Source organism: Pagrus pagrus, assembly GCF_965226575.1.
Source record: "Pagrus pagrus genome assembly, chromosome: 4".
NCBI classification, from domain to species: domain Eukaryota; kingdom Metazoa; phylum Chordata; class Actinopteri; order Spariformes; family Sparidae; genus Pagrus; species Pagrus pagrus.
The window spans coordinates 21,738,506-21,756,354 of NC_140188.1; the positions used below are offsets into that span (position 1 = coordinate 21,738,506).

At 42.3% G+C, this 17,849-nt stretch overlaps 1 protein-coding gene across 3 annotated transcripts in view; it reads right to left on the reverse strand.

Annotated features, from left to right (window-relative positions):
• The window catches only part of lekr1 (Leucine-, glutamate- and lysine-rich protein 1), an 84,434-nt gene that overhangs the window by 19,063 nt on the left and 47,522 nt on the right, over positions 1-17,849 (reverse strand). For 2 of the 3 annotated variants that reach the window (XM_084350795.1, XM_084350796.1), the window contains 3 exons: positions 15,847-15,928; positions 8,677-8,742; positions 6,254-6,457 (listed from right to left, as the gene is read on the reverse strand). In XM_084350795.1, the coding sequence (XP_084206921.1) occupies positions 6,254-6,457; positions 8,677-8,742; positions 15,847-15,928 (352 nt within the window). The remainder of the gene's footprint in view (positions 1-6,253; positions 6,458-8,676; positions 8,743-15,846; positions 15,929-17,849) is intronic. The other variant, XM_084350797.1, reaches the window with a different exon arrangement.

The following is a 17,849-nucleotide window of genomic DNA, read 5'->3' on the forward strand; positions in this document are numbered from 1 at the left end:
ATGACAAGTGGATAAAAAAGGACTGAGAGCCACAATAAAACTAAAGACCCAGACAGTGATGATATAATACTTTCCACTATGGGAAAAAGGCTGAAAAATGGAGAAAATATAGAAACAGGAGAGAGCCGTAAGAGAGCCGCAAACATAGCTGAAGGAAGCATCTTAAAGATGCGTTGCTGACATTAATCTTTTAAAGTCTTTTATTAGCCTAATTGTGTTGAGCCTGAGGCTTTAAACCACTTCTCTGCGTAGAGGCAGACAGAAGAGAGAGTTTTTTGGGATCATAATTTCTGTCACGAAAAACATTCCTCCGCTGCTTGAAACCACTTGAAACAAGTCCTCTCACATTTAACAGATGGATGAGGAACCGCACAGATACTCCTGACCTCTCTTGACTTTTAAATCTTTTACTCTCTCCACTTTCTGCCACTTTCACTCCCCCCCCTCCTCTTTTCCTCTCTCGCGCTGTCTCTCTGTTTTTAACTTTGCGTCAGTTATGCCGAATCAAGGGCAAGCTGTCACGTTTCGTGTGTGTGTGTGTGTGTGTGTGTGTGTGGATCGTGTGCGGCCCCTGTGACCCAGGCTGTGTGCATGCGAGAGCCAGACAGTGTGTGAAGTAACCACTGCAACCACAGTCACGGTCTCCATCCCTCCTCCCTCAACCCCTGCCTCCCACCCTCTCTCCTAATCTCCTTTCCTCCTTCCTTCCATCCTTCCTTCCCTGCCTGTTGTCCTTTCATGCTTCCTCCTATCCTCTTCCCTCTAGTTGTTACTTTCTCCCTCTCCACTCTCTCCCTCACTTTCTTCCATCCCACAATCCCACCAACCCACAATCTACCCTGGCCCGGGGAAACCACTGTCTGATGGTTACTAAGTTTGTCTTTTCACAACTGGTTTTCATCAACATGTGCATTGTTCCATTTTACAAGACATACAGTTACTGCAGGTCCAAGTCAACCTATAGACAAAAGGGAAAGTTTCCCTTGTTAGTGTAACTGAGTGACCTTTTCCAGCGGTTCAAGTCATTTGACTGTAATTAAGTTTGTTAGTGTTATATAGCCGTCCCTTATTTTAAAAACACAGTTTTGCAGGACAGATTTATCTCCTAACTGTCATATACAGTGCTCGATACATTACTACGCAAGCTCATTCCTCGTGTTTTATTTTGTCATTTTTATTTTAAAAGAATCTAGTGTTGTCTGATGTCTAATGCATTCATGCAATGAATGAAGGCCTGCTTTGAGTTTCTATACAGCGTCAGAAACGTTTTAGTGTCTTGACAATAGCAAAAGCTATATAGAAGTTTTAACATTACATGTGCATGAAGCTATAATAAAGCTATATTTTCTCTTTCCACAGCCTTCTCATGGAGTTTTAAAAGCCATATTAACCCCCCAAGAGGGCTGATTACACAAGTGATATGTCCTCTGCATGAATTTGAACAAAAGAATGCAAGACCGTTTTAATGGTATTGCATAAACAGTTCCTTGGTGGGGGGATGAGGCCTGTTTCTGGTTAGGTCACGCAAGAGAGGGGTTGGCACAGAGGATACGCAGTGACAGGGTGGCACAGAGGGTGGAGCACGTGTGAATGAGATAACAGGGGTTACAAGGGGACAAAGATGGAATCAGACGAATACAGGAGGCTTGGTAAGGCACAGCAGAAGTGACGACAAGGCAAAAAGGGCAGAATAAATCGGTGCATGTGTGAGTCTGCAGGAAAGATGTATGTACAAGGGAACAGCGCGTCCTTTCATGGGTCAGTGGAGGTCATTGGACGTGTTCAAATCTCTTGACTCTATAACGAGGGCTAAAAAAAAAGTGTTGGAATGTGTGTGCGTGCGTTATGTGTGTATGTGCAAATGCTTGCGGCCGGTCACAAAAAGTGAGTACAGAGAAGAGTCAGTAATCCAGCCTTTTCCTCTTTGAGCCTCTCCAAACATCTGAGGAAAGGACATTTTTACACACACACACACACACACACACACACACACACACACACACACACACACACACATTGACCATCGGACCTCCAACAACGGATCCCAGTTCAGCTGAGGACGCCTCAGAAACACAGGCTTGGGAGTCTCTTTGTGTCCCACGGAGCCATTGATATTTATTTGAATAATGAGATCAACTGGAAAAATATAACTGTTTCAGCCTTGAGCGGAATGCGTCCACTTTCAAGTCTGCCACTGAGTTTTAGCTTCAAGATATTTGGGTTTTTTTTCTTATATTTCTGCAATTTGTTGGTTCATAAAATTCAATAAAATCTGATTCTATCACCTTTAATTATCTACAGCAAAAAGTGCGGTTGTTTTTATTCTCTTTGAACGGACTGTTCAGAAGAATGTTTTAATCAAGGGACGTTTTCACAAATGACTGCTGATCCCTACCCATCATCAGACTTTGACTTCATTAAGCAATGCTCACTGTTGTTTCTCCTTGCCAACAGCACAGAAAGGACACAGAATGGTAAGTTTGAACTTGTGACAGTAAAGCACAGACGAACTGATGATCAAAGCACTTTTTTGATATAGTACATATACAAGTATATCAATTTGTCATCTCTTTGGCACTCCTGCACTACAGGATATATTTATTCAGTTCCTTGGTCCTCAATTTATTACTTGGAGGGACGGCTGTGGAGTAAACAACTACTCAGGGAAATATGGCCTCCCATGACCATGTGTAAGTGTTTCTGCTTGTACCTTCGATGATTAATCTTTCATATTTGTTTCACGGTGTGACAGCATTTCACATACTGTAATCCATTATGGGGTTTTCAGGCCATCCCTTCTCAGAGAGATAGAAAATAACAGTTTGATGCAGAATAAATTATAAGGCCCACAAGTGTAATCATCCCTATGCTGCGGTATAAAGAATGTTTCTGTGATTTTAACAGACCCACTTCCTGTCATTGCAGCAGCATCATCTGAGTCTGGAGCACAATTCTTCATAACGCTACCAGGACAAATTGCAAGTTGCTTTCAAATACATACACTGTCTCGAATACCAGTTTTAGGGCTTCAAAGCTTGTACTGTAATACTTGTATTATATCATGTTATATACTTTTACCGTCATAAAGAGTATAATGAAAGACAAGAACATGAGGGGAAGACATCAGCCACGTCCAACTCATCCTGAATCCAAATCTAAAAAGTCAACTTGACAAACGTGCAAGTGTTGACCTGCTGCATGCCTGTGGGAAGGGTCAATCTTACGCTTGCCACAGACCAGCTGATTCCATCGTCCCTGTCTCTTTGTCACTCTTTTGCCTTTTTTTCTGTGACCAATGCAACATCCGTCACCTTAAAAGAAAACATTCGGATTTGGACGTCGATTACGATAGATAGCCCTAGTGTGAATACACACTTAAGCCCTATCCACACGTACACGTTTTCTCAAAATGAAGCTTTTCCAATGCGTTTTGGCCTTTTGTACACACGTAAACGGCATTTCAGGTCACTGAAAACAGAGCTTTTGGAAAACTCCTGCCAGGGTGAAGTTACTCAGAAATGCCATTTTCAGTGTTTACGTCTGGACTGGAAGAAGCAGAGGTTTTTAGACACACAGTACTTCGGTTTGTGTGGTGATGGAATGAATGTTATTTTGTTTGACGTTATATTTGGAAAGACACAAACTGACATTGATGATACGATGATGGAAAGGAGAATCAAAAACAGCTGCATACAATGTTTTATCTACTGTAAGTTATCCAAGAAGACTCTGTGAAGAGCAGTCACGTTTCCCTGTCTGTTTATAGTATTTTCTGTAGCCAGACTTTTTCTAAACTCTGTTTCCAAAAATACTCATGTAAATGTGGACTAGGCCTTAGTGTAGCTTTATCTCAGCTGGCTTTATGATTCTTATGGTGGTAGCGTTTCCTTGGTCCTCAGCGTTGTTGCAGAGGAAACTGGTGAATTTTTTGTTTTCACAGAAATCTCTGGAGGGGCTCAGCTCAAATAGAGTGTCCTGGGGTCATAAGCCAGTTTTGTTTTGCTTGACTGCTTAATCTGGAAGTAAATAAGCTGATTCCGCCGTCCCTGTCTTGTGTTTCTCATGTCTGTCACCAGAACATACTCTTGATTTGAACCAACCATGCAGTCCTGGTGAACAGAGCTCTGGTGCTGGGAAGACTAGATGTCAAAAATATCCTGAGGATTTGTTCCAGGACTCTTATGTTGGAGAGGAGCACAGTTTTATTGTCTGGTGTCAGAGGTCGAGGGTGTTTTTCTTATTAGATTCTGGCTGGTGCTGTTGGATATGAGATAAGTCTGCTCTTCACACTGAGGTCATGTACTGTAGCCCAAGAGAGCTGAATACCTGGCAGATTTGTGTGTCTGTATATAAATATTATATGGGTTTATGGGACAGCACCGTAGCCTATGACCTTCAGCTCACCCAACAAACATCTCTTTCCAAGAGCTGAGAAAGAGTAACAGGAGGGCGCCTGTCACTGAAAATATACCGTGCTGCAGGATAGCTGAATAGATGAAAGATTTGTTTATTGGTATATATCCAGTAAATCATACTGAGCGATGGTGCAGCACTGTAACTTACGACCATATAGTGGAGGTCCTGCGTGGAGAGACACACACAGGAAATACTCAGTTCTAACATTTTGCATCTGAGTTGTTTAATGTGTCTTTCATGTGTGGTTGTGTTTTCATATAATTCATGTTTTATTATATCGGTCCTTTCCTTAAATTTACATTTGTTATTTGGGGTTATTAAGATGAAACCTAAGTTATATTAGGTGCAACCTTTGGAGAAAAATATACAAAAGGATGCAAAAAGCGCGTTAACAGACATTGCAGCCTGTTCGTGTCTGTATTTTCCTGATTTATACAAAAGATGGAAAAAGGAGACCTACAGGTTAAGAAAAGCGGACACATTTTTCTGCTCTTAAAAAGGATTAAGATACTGGAGATAACATTGTATTGATCCGACAGTGACATCACAACCTCATCTTTACTAGAGAAATTAACTTCAGTTCGACTGAAAGCTCCCGACACAGTGCTACATTTCCCAAAGGTTAAATGTAGCACTATGTAACACCCCTCTGTCCAGCTTTATCTGCAACGGTGTAATCAGGGACATGTAGTCAAAAAAAAAGAAAAAATAGAAAAAGTATTGACCTGGGTAAACACCCATAAATGCAAGGCTATTGAGCGGTGGGCTGGGCAGTGTGTGAACCAGCCACACAGAGAGGTAACAGCTCCCAACACTCACTCTGCCCCCTCAGACAGTGGCAGGCCCTGGGTTGATATGTCGACAAGAACACATACACAGGATTCTTGCCTGTGCTCACCCCCTGTCCTCAGACACAAAAGGGTTGTAAATATTTAACATTAGAACAAAACAGTGCCAGCCAGGCACTGAGACAGCCACCAGTCTGTGGTTGCGGTGTCACAAAGCACAGCCAAGCTCTGAACCCGGCTCTCTGTAAGCTTCAATTACTCACGTCAACCCAAATCAGCCACTTTTGACATTGCGGTTCAATATCTGACAGAACCTTCCCATGATGGGTTTCTGACGAGCTTTGAGAAGGACTGCTACACGAAAGTCAACTCTGTGTTACATGAGAGAAACTCACAAGCGTGTTTGTGACTGAATCACCACTGCCTCATATTTGGTTTCTCTCATTTGTAACCGTTCTACATGTTAATGCTAGCATAAGCAGCAGTCCGTCGGCTAATATAATAATAATAGATCTTGATGCAGAGTTGCAGTGAAAAGACGAGACAGATGTCTACTTTTACGAGTTTCCTGATGTAAAGATACTGCAGTTACCAAAGCAAAGCTAACTGCCGCTAGATAGCTCAGTTGGCCACGCAGCTAGCAGTCCTATTAGCTGACTCTGCTTGGACTGGGAGCTTAGAGAACCAGCACCAGGGGAATGTTTTCTTTCTTCTTCAGCTTTGTGATTTGTGGCACCACTAAATAAGAGTTTAACACACGAAATGCCGTTAATCTTCATTATCAGAGCTGAACATTTGAATCAGAGGAACAGATTCACTGAAACAGTCAAAATATTCCAAACTGTTCCGACTTTGGCAGAAAGTAACATGAAAGTGTATGACTTTATCACACATGGTTGGAAGCTGATTGAGGAAATACGTTTTAAGGGCCTCTAAGACGGATCTGTTTGTGTCCCAGCCTATTACTGGTGCTTAAGAATCAGATGAATCAAACGATTTTTGAATAGATGTCGATGTAAACAGAGCAGAGCAGATATCACAATCACCACCTCTCTCTCCTCAGCTCTCCCGTTTCCTGCTGGACCTTCTCCACAGCTTCCTTCAATCGCACCACATCCTCTTCAGCTGCGCAGCACTTCCTGTTCATTTCTTCCTCTCTCTGCTGCGATGACGACAGCTGCTTCTCTGCGGTGTCGCACCTTTGTTGGCACGACAACCACATCTCGTTTTTCTCCTCAAACTCCCCTTTTAACCTGTTGACACACACACACACACACACACACACACACACACACACACACACACACACACACACACACACACACACACACACACAGTGACAGTCTATACTGTGATATTCTAGAAGGAAATATGTTTCACCTGCATGTATGTAGGACATGTGCAAGCATGCTTTTGAGCAAACGACACAGATGCACACACCTGCAGGCCCACAGTAAGTCTGTGCTGGCAGGTCAACAGGTGAGTGTAAGCGTCAGAGTGAGTCTGTTACATAAGAGAGAAGATATTTATTCTCCAACCCTATCAGGCTGCGTATAGTCACACACAAACACACCAGAAATGGGCCACACACTAAATTCAAACACACATGCTGTTTGTCTTTTTACTAAAACAGACAGGCGAGGTTATCTACGCAGGTCAAGTACCAGATCATTGCAGTGTTGTTTTGACAATGAACTTAGGTATGTCAAGTAGCACTGACGAAAAAACACTTTCTGTTGGTACGTGACAACACAAAGCAGACTGAGCAAGTGAACGCGTATATAGTTTTGTATCTGTGTTGGTGTGCCTCAGTGCAACATTACTGCTTCTATCTGTAGATTTACTCCTTTATCAGGGCATGGACAAGTGGATTAAATGTTTTTGGAGTAAAGAAAGAAAGACTGAGCAGTTAAGTAGTGTCTATTTTTTTTTTCTGGTGATCCATTTTCTAAGTCTGATCTAAACTGTTTTTTCTCTTGTGTTCATGACTTGAGAACTGGGGCTTTTTTCATGTGTGAAACCGAGGGGAATTTCTTTCGAGTAAAAAAATAAGTAAAAAAAGATGTTAATGCGCTTACAGAGCCGATAACAGAGCATAGAGAGAAGAAGAGAGAGAGAAACAACAAGAGTGAGATTTTTGTAAATCTGAGATAGAAAGAGGGAAGAAAAAAGACACAAGGGCTTCAGCTGCTTTAATCTAGTATGGGTTAGTTTGTTGTTTTTGTCATGTATTGTAAGGATTAAGTGTTTGTTTTTGTAAGACTCATTTTGACAGAATTTTCAGGTTTTCAAAAATGGAGAAAAAAATGAAGGAACTTAAGATTATTCTTGCAAAACTTTTCCAACAGTTCTCAAGTCACAAACACACGAGAGAAAACAATTTCGATCAGACTTAGAAAATGTATCACCAGAAAAAAATAATACATTCTTCACTTGCCCCTCAGGGTTTCCATAGATATCAGACACAGGAAGATCTGTTTTCTCATCTCATCTCTCCTCTGTACTCCCAGGAAATGTTGGCAATAAAGCCATTAGAGCAAAGTGAAACTGAAAAGATTCACAGCCCATTCAATTTTAAAGCAGCAACTACGAGAGTGATTGTACCTATTGATTTCTCTGCAGAAGCCAACGCTTCTTGACCAGATAAGCTCATTTTTTCCCCCACCTATGCTCTCCAATCTTGGACAGTTTGCTGAATTGTTGTCTCCCATTACAGCTATGGAGGGGGCGCTCCCTTCCCCCCAACCTCTCATCCTTTCAGAAATAGCCTCCGCCGCCCCCCCAGCGGAGTGCTATCATATGTTGAGCTGTATAGGAGCCAGAGGGTGAGATCAGAGACTGCTGTGTGGGAAGGGAAATAAATCGACAGTGTAATTGAACACACCAGGCTGCCAGTGGCTTAGAAAAAGAATACCAGCAGATACCATGTGAAAAAATACACACCCCACATACATCTAACGCCTGCATAGAAAGATGAGAGGCTCTGTGTGTATATGTCTGTCTGTGGGTGTACACATGTGGGTTGGGTGTGTAAGCACATGTGTCTGCCTGCATATTAGTGCGATGCACTCCAATGGAAGCGCCACTGCGCCTCTGCATATCTACAGTATGTGCGTGCCTGTGTGCACAGATGCGTGTGTGTGTGCTTGTGTGTTTGTGAGAAACATGACTCCACGCCAACTAAGGAGTGCTTCCATCTGTTGCGCCAGCCTCACACGAGACTCTCCGCTGTGTCACTGGCACTTTATGGAGCCTAAGATCTCCTCAACTGATCCAAGAGCAGATCTCAGCTGACACTAATAACCCCACCTCTCTCCGGGTCGAAGGAGGTGGAGACCAGAAATGAAGCAGAGGAAGAGCCTGATTTGGAGGGAAATGAGTGGGATGAGTGCAGGGATTGTGGGAAAGTTGGAGGAGAGATGGGATGGGAAAGTATCAGAAGATAAAAACGAAAGGGGAGAGGTCGATATACCTGAGTAGCTCTTTTCTTTGCTCTGTCTGTTGGCACAGCTGCTCCTCTCTCCGTCTCTTCTGCTCCCTGGAGACACACAGTGCACGACACGGTCATTCATATTCCACCATTCGTTGAGCCAGCAGATTACATAGTTTCCTCCCTCCCTAAAAAAATGTAATTCACATTAATTGCACCCACGTCTCACATTCAGGCAGAGGGAAATATAATCTCCCAGAGTATGTTTTTACAATTTCAACTGTCATTGAAAAGTACTTGAGCAAGATACCAAATCCATACAACTGCTCCTCTGTGTACTCCTACGCTTCAATCTCCATGTGGAAGAAGCTTAACAATGAATTCTCCCTCTGGGATCAGCAAAAGTTCAACCAAGCTTCCTGCATATCATGACTCCAGGTTGTCATTTTTGACAACTGAACAACTTTCCATGAGTAACTTAGGTTTTTTTTTTTATCAGTTGCTGAATTCAGGGTAAAAATACGCTACGTGCTGTGTTTGTTGCCATGTGTCAGAAATCACCTGGCACCTCGCTCTTGAGAAAGTAAATTGGAAATCAGTTTTAATTCTGCGTGCCATGACAGTATGTGGTACTCTCGCCTCCTGTGCACACACCCACACACAATCATACAGACACAGACTTTACCCTAACCCTCCTAACCCTGTCGGCTTCTCAGCCTAATCCCCTCCCTGGCGGCATGATCAGTTAATGTGTTTGTGTGTGTGTGAGTGTGTGTGTGTGTGTGTGTGTGTGAGTAGCGGGCTGTCTAGCCCTGTGACCTTGCAGCCACACGCAATGAGGATACAGAGTGAGAGGGCTCGCACGTCTGAGCTCACAATCAGACAGCCTGTTTTCACTGCGGCTGTGGGGAATTATTGGGACGTTTTACTAAAGGGGATTCATTGAAACAGACACAGCAGCTCATCACTCCGTTAATAATTTATCATATCTGCATCGGAACAGACCGTAGGCTAGTAAAAGTACAACATCTCAACTGTACCAGGTCAGTCACAGACAGACAGAAGCACAGAAAGCGACACACACATAATCAGAGTAATACACTCACAGCTGTTTGGCACCAGTTATCAGCCTCCCTCTCTTTGTACCTCTCATCACACATCTCCATCCCATTTCCTCTCTCTTGCTCTCTTTTTTTAACCCTCTTTTCCTCCCTGTGCTGTCACAGCTACTGGTGATTTAGAGCAGGCCCCTGAGTGCTCCCACACTGCGGCGTACTGTCCCTCATCTCTATCCGTCCCACTCCTACTTTGCGTCTTCAAGGTCAGAGATGACGTGATATCTGACTCCCAGCTGCCTTCTCCTGTTCCTGACTTTTTTTTTGTCTCCAGAAGTGAAAAGGCAGTTGAGAGACAAAGCAATTAGAGTAAAAGAGAGGCTGGTGTTTTTGTGAATTACTGTAGGGCGCAGGGTTCACTTTGCAGTGACGGAGTCGGGGAGTGTTTTGGGTATTTTTTTGGCTCCGGGCACGTGATGTACCAACGTGAGATTTCGAAGAATTTATCACCACGCATCATCATTGAACGTGTTTGGGGCAGGTTCCAATCATGACTTGGGGGTTCCTGAGAGGAGAGGTGTTAAAATTGTCTCATAAATTTCCTTAGAAATGTGTATCCAACGTGACCTGAGGACTAAACACAGAAACCGTGTAGAATAATGAATCATCGTGTACAAGAGCGAAAGAAGCGAGCTGGCAAGACTGAAACGAAGCAACCACAGTGGATCTGGCACGCGTAATCACAGCCTGAGAAGACGCTTCGCTCAAATTATAGACTGCAGATGGAGCACATACCTGCTGCCTTCAGCTGACTCCGAAGAGAGTTAATCAGCTGTTGTGTATGACAGACGCTGATAGGAATCAAACATTAATCTTCACTCTGCCTTCTTGGCCATAATCATGAGAAAAATGTTTTGTTTTCCGTGTAATTAGCTGTGTCAACCGTCGATCATGCATCATACAAGTGAAACGGACAAGAAAAACACCCGCAAATTAAAGTGAAGAAGAGTGTGCATGGTGTGCAGCCGATCCAGTCCAGGCAGACGGGCAGCAGACGGCGAAAAACATGGTGAACCTTGACACTAAAATTGTAGAGTACCAGTGACACCCTGCTGAGCTTCTCCTCCCACTGCGGTGCATGGCAAGTCACCAAAACACCAAACAGCCACAGAAGAAGGAAAAAGCCTCTCTGCATTTCAGGAAAATAGTATTTCTTATGCTACATGTGTTTGTGCGATAACAGAGCCTAGAGAGAAGAAGGGAGAGAGAAACAAGAGGAGTGAGACTTTTTTAAATCTGAGATCGAAAAGAGGGAAGAAAAAAGACATAAGGGCTTCAGCTGCTTTAATCTAGTATGAGATAAACAGAGGCCTGAGGTCAGGGAGGGAGACAGAGAGGCGTGAATGTGTGTGTGTGTTTGTTCTCTTGTGAGAAATGAGGTCCTTGGATACACCCTGAGATCAATAGTTATTTTACTGCCAACCGTCACACAGACACGGAGACACCGTGCGCGCACACACACACGCGAACGTCGACATGCACAGGCACGGAGCAGTCAGCGTGCATCAGCCTTATGAAAACAAGCTGTATCACATCAATCACATCAATCCTTTGCTCTTTCTCTCTTGACCTTCACTCATTCCATCATCCACTCTTTCATCTCTCCTCCCTTGCTCAGCGCATCCATCCTGTCTTTCATCTATCCCTCTCTTCCCTCTAATCCATCCTTTCAACCTGGTCCGCGTCTGTGTCGGATGATCCACGTGTTCATCCTCTGATGAAAGGATGAGCTCAACATCTCCTGCCAATCAGAATGCAGCAGGAAGCTTCTCGACACGTTTGACATACGTGTCATTCAAACGTTGCAGGAAGGGGGCTGTGACGCTTCCTGCGTTAGTTTGAGTGCCCTCAGGTAAAGTGAACACTATAGCTGCCCATCACTCCCGTGGGCTTGTTATCATAAAAAGCACCGCCGCGGAAGTCCATTATGAATCATTCGGGGGCACAAACATGATAAATAAGCTAAAAAGATACATGAGTTTGTGTAAATAGTCATGACAAAACAAGCTGCCCTTGAGTGTCTCTGTGGCACGCTGATCAGATTGCATGCTAGGATCAGAAGGATTCCACAGCCGCTCTCTGTCCTCAGACCGCCCCTGAAATATGTGTGTGAGTGTGCCTTTCCAAGGCAACGGGGCTGGCGCCACGGAAACGCAACAGGTGCGTAACACTGATGTTTGATGGAAGTGTGGGTCAGAGGTTGGGCAGTTGTCATGGCAACAGCCCTTGCACACAAACAGTCTGGTACTTTTTGTTCTTGGATCTTGAGCGAGCATCAAAGGTTCAGGAAGCTCTGGAGCTGATATGATGCATAGTGAGACCGAGAGGATACAGAGCGCACACACACGCACACAGACCCACACACACACACACACACACACACACACACACACACACAGAGCGGCTGTGGAAGAGGGTGTTTGAACAGACGACCAATCAGCATCAACTGGACAGTGAAAGGAGGGTTAGCCAATCAACTCAGACATCCCATCTGGAGGTCTGAGTCTAGACCTTGTGTGACTGTCTGTCACGCATGGCACAGAAAGAGAAATCAGTCGGGGGTGTTTTTAACTCTGTCAGTGCCGGAATGAAAGTACTGTAATCAAGTACAAGTCTGATGTGTTTGTAATTGAGTTATTTAATTTCATGCTACTTCATACTTTTGCTAGATTTATTTGACAGTTATAGTTACTATCTGGATTACAAATTAAGATTTTTTTCCTTAACATATAATAAATGTATAAAATAGGATACATTTTTTGTAGATTAAACTAGTCAACAGTGTATAAATAGTAAAGATGAGCTCAGCTTCAACAGCAAAATGCTAATTTCAGATTTATGGGTCTGCTTTAATGATCTAATAATATAAGATATAATAGTCCAACACTTACAGGGGCCATCTGCACTGATTACTTTTGTAGTACATTGTGTTAATAGTACTTCAACTGAAGTTGTAAGTAAGTATTTTTACAGTGTGGTATTGCTACAGAAGAAAAAGAAAGTAAAAAAAACTCATTAAAATTAATATAACAGTCATAACTTTAATATTTGGCTAAAACTCTAATAATAATATAAATATAATGATTGATTATACAATAGTAAGAAGGGGTGTAATGGCACACAGAAGTCACGGGTCGGTACGAGTTCAGTACAACAGGCAAAAAGTAATAAAAGGTCCCACTTACGTAATGATGGTAGTGCAGTTACAGTTTGTTCCACCTAGTTAAGACATTGCAATTTTATTTAATTGCATTTAAAAGGACAATAAAACAAAGGAAAAGTTTGCAAATAAATAGATAAAGATTAAAGAAGTTGCCTTTAAAAGACGGTAACAGAAGCAAGAAAATACATAAATACAGATTATAAAAAGGTTATGCATCTAATTTATTGGAAAGCCAGTAGGGTAACAGAAATGTCTTTAATCCTGATTTAAATGAGCTGACAGTCTTAGCAGACCTCAGGTATTCAGGAAGCTTGTTCCACAGGTGGAGAGCACAGAAACTAAAAGCTGCTTCATATTTGTCGTATGACTGCATGCATCAAACTGTGACGTACATGCCGACTCGGTTAACGAATACACGTACTGATACACCCCTAATAGAAATAATATTTACTCAATATTGTCCTGTAGTTGATTTACTTTATATGATTACCATGACAAATACATTACAGCATGTAAAAGGATGACATAAAGGTTTTTTGTTGTTTGGAAATATCATCATTAAGCAGAAAGTGAAGGTACATATAACTATATTTGGAAGAAAAGGCCTACAGCTTAGGTTTAATACTGTACACAGTGCTGCTGTGTCGACATTAGAGCTGCTGTTGTGAGCCCCCTCTTTTCCCACAATCCTTTGCACACACACACACACACTCACACACACACTCCTTATCATGCAATAAAGTCTCAGACCTAAGCACCCTCCCGGCCCCTCCTCCTCCTCCACATACACCTCAACATGCAACATGGCCTTAAGGCTGATTCTCTATAGCATATGTCCACATGTCTGGGTGGGTCGCGTGCGACTGCAAGCATCCCCTCCATCCTCGCTGTCTCTGCCCTGATCCCTGTATTGGATGGCCGTGCACATTCCAAACACACACACACACACACACACACACACACACACACACACACACACACACACACAAACAAACAAACAAACAACTGTTTATAATGTGCAGTGATGGAACAAAAACCCTTGCAATACCCTTCTACACAGACACATGTTGCATAAAGTCTTATATGTACATGCACAAATTCAAGTTCACCACACATACTGCATAAGATAGTCTTTCCTGTAAGTGAAGGCAACAGCACTTTGAAACTGATAAGAAAGAGAGAGAGAAAACATTAGTAGTTTCTAAAGGTCAAAAACAAAGTTCATGACAAAAACATTTGGGCGAGCCAGAAGGAGAGAGAGACTGATGAGGAGGTTCGAGAAGGAAAAGGAGGAAACATTAGTGACCAAATAAGTGCGTCATCTGCAGTCTGTCAGGTCAAGTAGTCCTTTCATTTACTGATTATCAGATAAAAGCAACATTTAACATTTACTCCCCTTACATGTGGAGGGAAGTTTGTGTTTTTATCTATCTTTATGTGTGTTTCTGGGGTTTTTTATCCATTTGTTTGTCTGTGTGTGCACTTTTGATGTGGTCTATTTTACACATATTATAAATGACATCAGAGTAACTGTGATGTGTGATGTGAACACTTGAAAGCGTTTCCAGTGTGCAGCGCAAACCAGTGTCATCATGACAGCACCCAATATGAAAAAAAGTATCCAAGTAAATTCTTAAGAGTAAAAAAAAGAATGGCCGAATGACCTGAACAGTGACCTGCTGAAGTATTCTTGTAAATAGCAATAGAGAAGACTGTACACTGTGTGCATTCAGTACTTCTGTTTAAGGAGTACACTGGCTTTTAGTCTGTTTAACTAAGTTAAAAACATTTAGATTTCCCCGTGTTGTGCCATAATCTATTTTCCTTCATTTTAATTTTACATTTTTGGAACTTGCATTAAGAACCAAAAATGGGCTCACACAAAACACTGACGATGTACATATTTGAGGTACAAAATACTAAATATAGCATCAATGCTACCATTTGAAGCTGATTTCTTGAAATCAGAATAAATAAGACTTACAGACTAGAGTCATGCTAGCGGCTCCGCGAAGCTGTACTTAGGCAATTTGACTTTGAGCTAAATACTAACATCAACATGCTATCATGCTCAGAATGACAGTGCTAACATGCTTATGTTCAGCAGGTTTACCATGTTAGTTTAGCTTTTTGGCATGCTAACGTTTACTAACCTGCTAGCACTAAACTCCAAGTACACCTGAGGCTGATCGAAATGTCATCAGTTTTGCAGTTTTTCCATTAAAATGTATCCTCAGATGGACATGTGCACGTGAACAAAATATAATGGTGAGCCTTTTAGTAGTTATAAAGACATTTCACAAAAAGACAGACGTTAACCTCATGGTGGCGCTAGAGGAAAAGTCAGGAGATCATCAAAGTGGGAGGAGTCATTTTCAGGGGACCACAAATGCCTCTACAAAATGTAATGACTATCCATCAAATAGCTGTTGAAATATTTCAACTTGAGAATTTAGAGTTTAAAGGTGCATTTGTACAGTATGTGTTGAGGGTGTGTGTGCGTGTTTGTCTGTAAGGAAAGAAAGGGAAAAAAAATGTCAAAGGAGCTGCAAGATGTTTGAACTGACAGAGCTTCATCATCAGCATATTTTCAAAAGCCACAGGGACATACTTTTTTCTGAAGTCCTAAACCCCTGACTAGACCTTTGTGTGAGTGTATACAAGTCAAATCCTCTGTTGTTGCAGCTTAGCAGGCCCGGTATGTGGGACAAGAGCATTTCCTGGTTTGGGCGGTGCCAGTGGGGCTTTACAGGACGTTTTGATTGGTTGCGGAAAATTATACATAAAGCCAAGCCCTGCTGTGACCTGTTCCTCACCCGGCATATTCCACATACCAAGATGCACCTGCGTCCCCATCTGTGCATGTGCATGTTTTTCATAAATGTGTGTGTGTGTGTGTGTGTGTGAGTTTTACCACATACTGTAGACACTTACATCAGCTGCTGAGTTAGGTGCTCTTTCTCTTCTTTCAATTTCTGAAAACCCACACTGGAATGCTTCAGCTCCTCTTTCATCACTGTTCAAACACACAGAATGGAGTTTACTTGACACGATGAAGATGCTGTAAAAGCTTACAAAAGCTTGCCTGCATATAATACTGGCTCAAAGCCAGGCTTGTCACCAGAGGCTGTTACACACCATGATTTAGAGAAAGAGAGAGACAGAGGAGCGAAAAGACACAGACAGGTACAGTAGGCAGAGTTTTCTATCACATTGTTACTTCACACTCGAGCAAAGGAGAAACCCTAAACCAAATGAAACTATCTATAAGAGTGACAAGATTGGACGGGGAAACAAAACAAGAGCCGGAGGAAGAGGAATACAGAAGAAAAGACAGAAGTTCCAGACAGAAACATGAGAGTACCTCAAACAAGAGGTGAGGAGAAAGAGTAAGAAAAGAGTAGGGTTAAAAACCAGGTGGAAAACTGAGACAAGAGGAAGCGGTTGAAGTTGGGGAGTGTGTTGAGAAGAAGGGAGTGAGAGGGAATGTGTGCTCAGGGGAAGCCATGAAACAGTACACCACAGTCTGGTAGTCTTTGTTTTTGAATGTCTGATACAAAGTAGCTGCTGTATTGCTACTGTTTCCTCCCATCACTGTCTCTCCACTTTCACCTTGACAGTTATGATGCAAGGTGCACAAAGCAAGGAGATACAGTCAATAAAAAAAAAAGGCCACAAGAATAAAATAATGAGTAAGAAAGATGTGATTTAATTAACCAAGTATTTCTTTAGAAAAGACGGAGCAGAGCAGGGGCCTCATGCCTGTCTTCTTAAGTTTCAAAGAAAAAAAATATCCTACCCACATATTACAGAAGCAATTCCTTAACTCATTGCTGTGTCGTATCCTATCTCAGACCTTGTATCTTAGCTTAAGAAATCCTAGAACGGTAAACTTGATTTTTCAAACGGCACTCGTCCTGTCATGCCTGTATCTGTGTTCAGAATATACACAAGACTGCCTGTCACTGACAAGCTAGCTTGCTATAATAGACAAGAAAGGAAATTCAAAGCTAACAGGGCAACGTCAGTGCTAGCCTCTCCAACAGGAGCTCACAGGAGCCTGACAGGCAACATTATGTTCATTCACATTGCTAATATAAATGTTAATGAACAGATTAACATTGATATTAGCTTCTCAAAAGGACTGACACCAATGTTAGCCTCTCTAACAGGCCAACATCGATGCTGGCTTCTTCAAAGGACTACCATCGATGTTAGCTTCTCCAACAGGCTAAAATCAGAGTTAGCTTCTCCGACAGGCTAACATAGATGTTAGCTTCTCCAACAGTTACAGCCTGAGTAGCCTTCTAACTTTGGTGGCCATGTTGTTCCTCATCATCAATGTCATTGCCATACAAGACCTAACAACAGTGGTGCTGCCATTTTTAGCAGTACTTTCGAGTTTAGGACCGGGTCAATGCCATCCTAGCTTAATAAATTCTTCAGTTAGGACAAGTCTAGAAACATGTTTCTGTAATATCGAAATTTCTAAGCGTCATCCTAAACTGAGATAAGATAACATTAATTCTTAAAGACATTTTAAATGAGAAGACATCTAAGTGAGCATGTTGCAAACTACAGTATATATGGTTAATTTCTACTTGCTTAAATTTGAACCTACTGTGACCTTGCAAAGACAGGGAGTGTCGCATTCACAATTACATAACAGGTTTCCAGGCAGGAGAATGTACTTAGTGAAAAAACAGACCTGGAAGAAATGCTTAATTGTAATATTTAGGCCTCATGTCAGATCAGCAACTTGTCAGACTGAAGAGCTCAACTTACTGAACTCCAGGCAGGAGTGGATATCACGCAAGAGAAAAGCTCAGAGTCTGAATCATGAGTAACTTGAGACACACCACTATTATCTGGATACACCACACATAACTGTCAGTAGTAGAAATATTTGCATACTGGCCTTCACTGATAAAATTCAA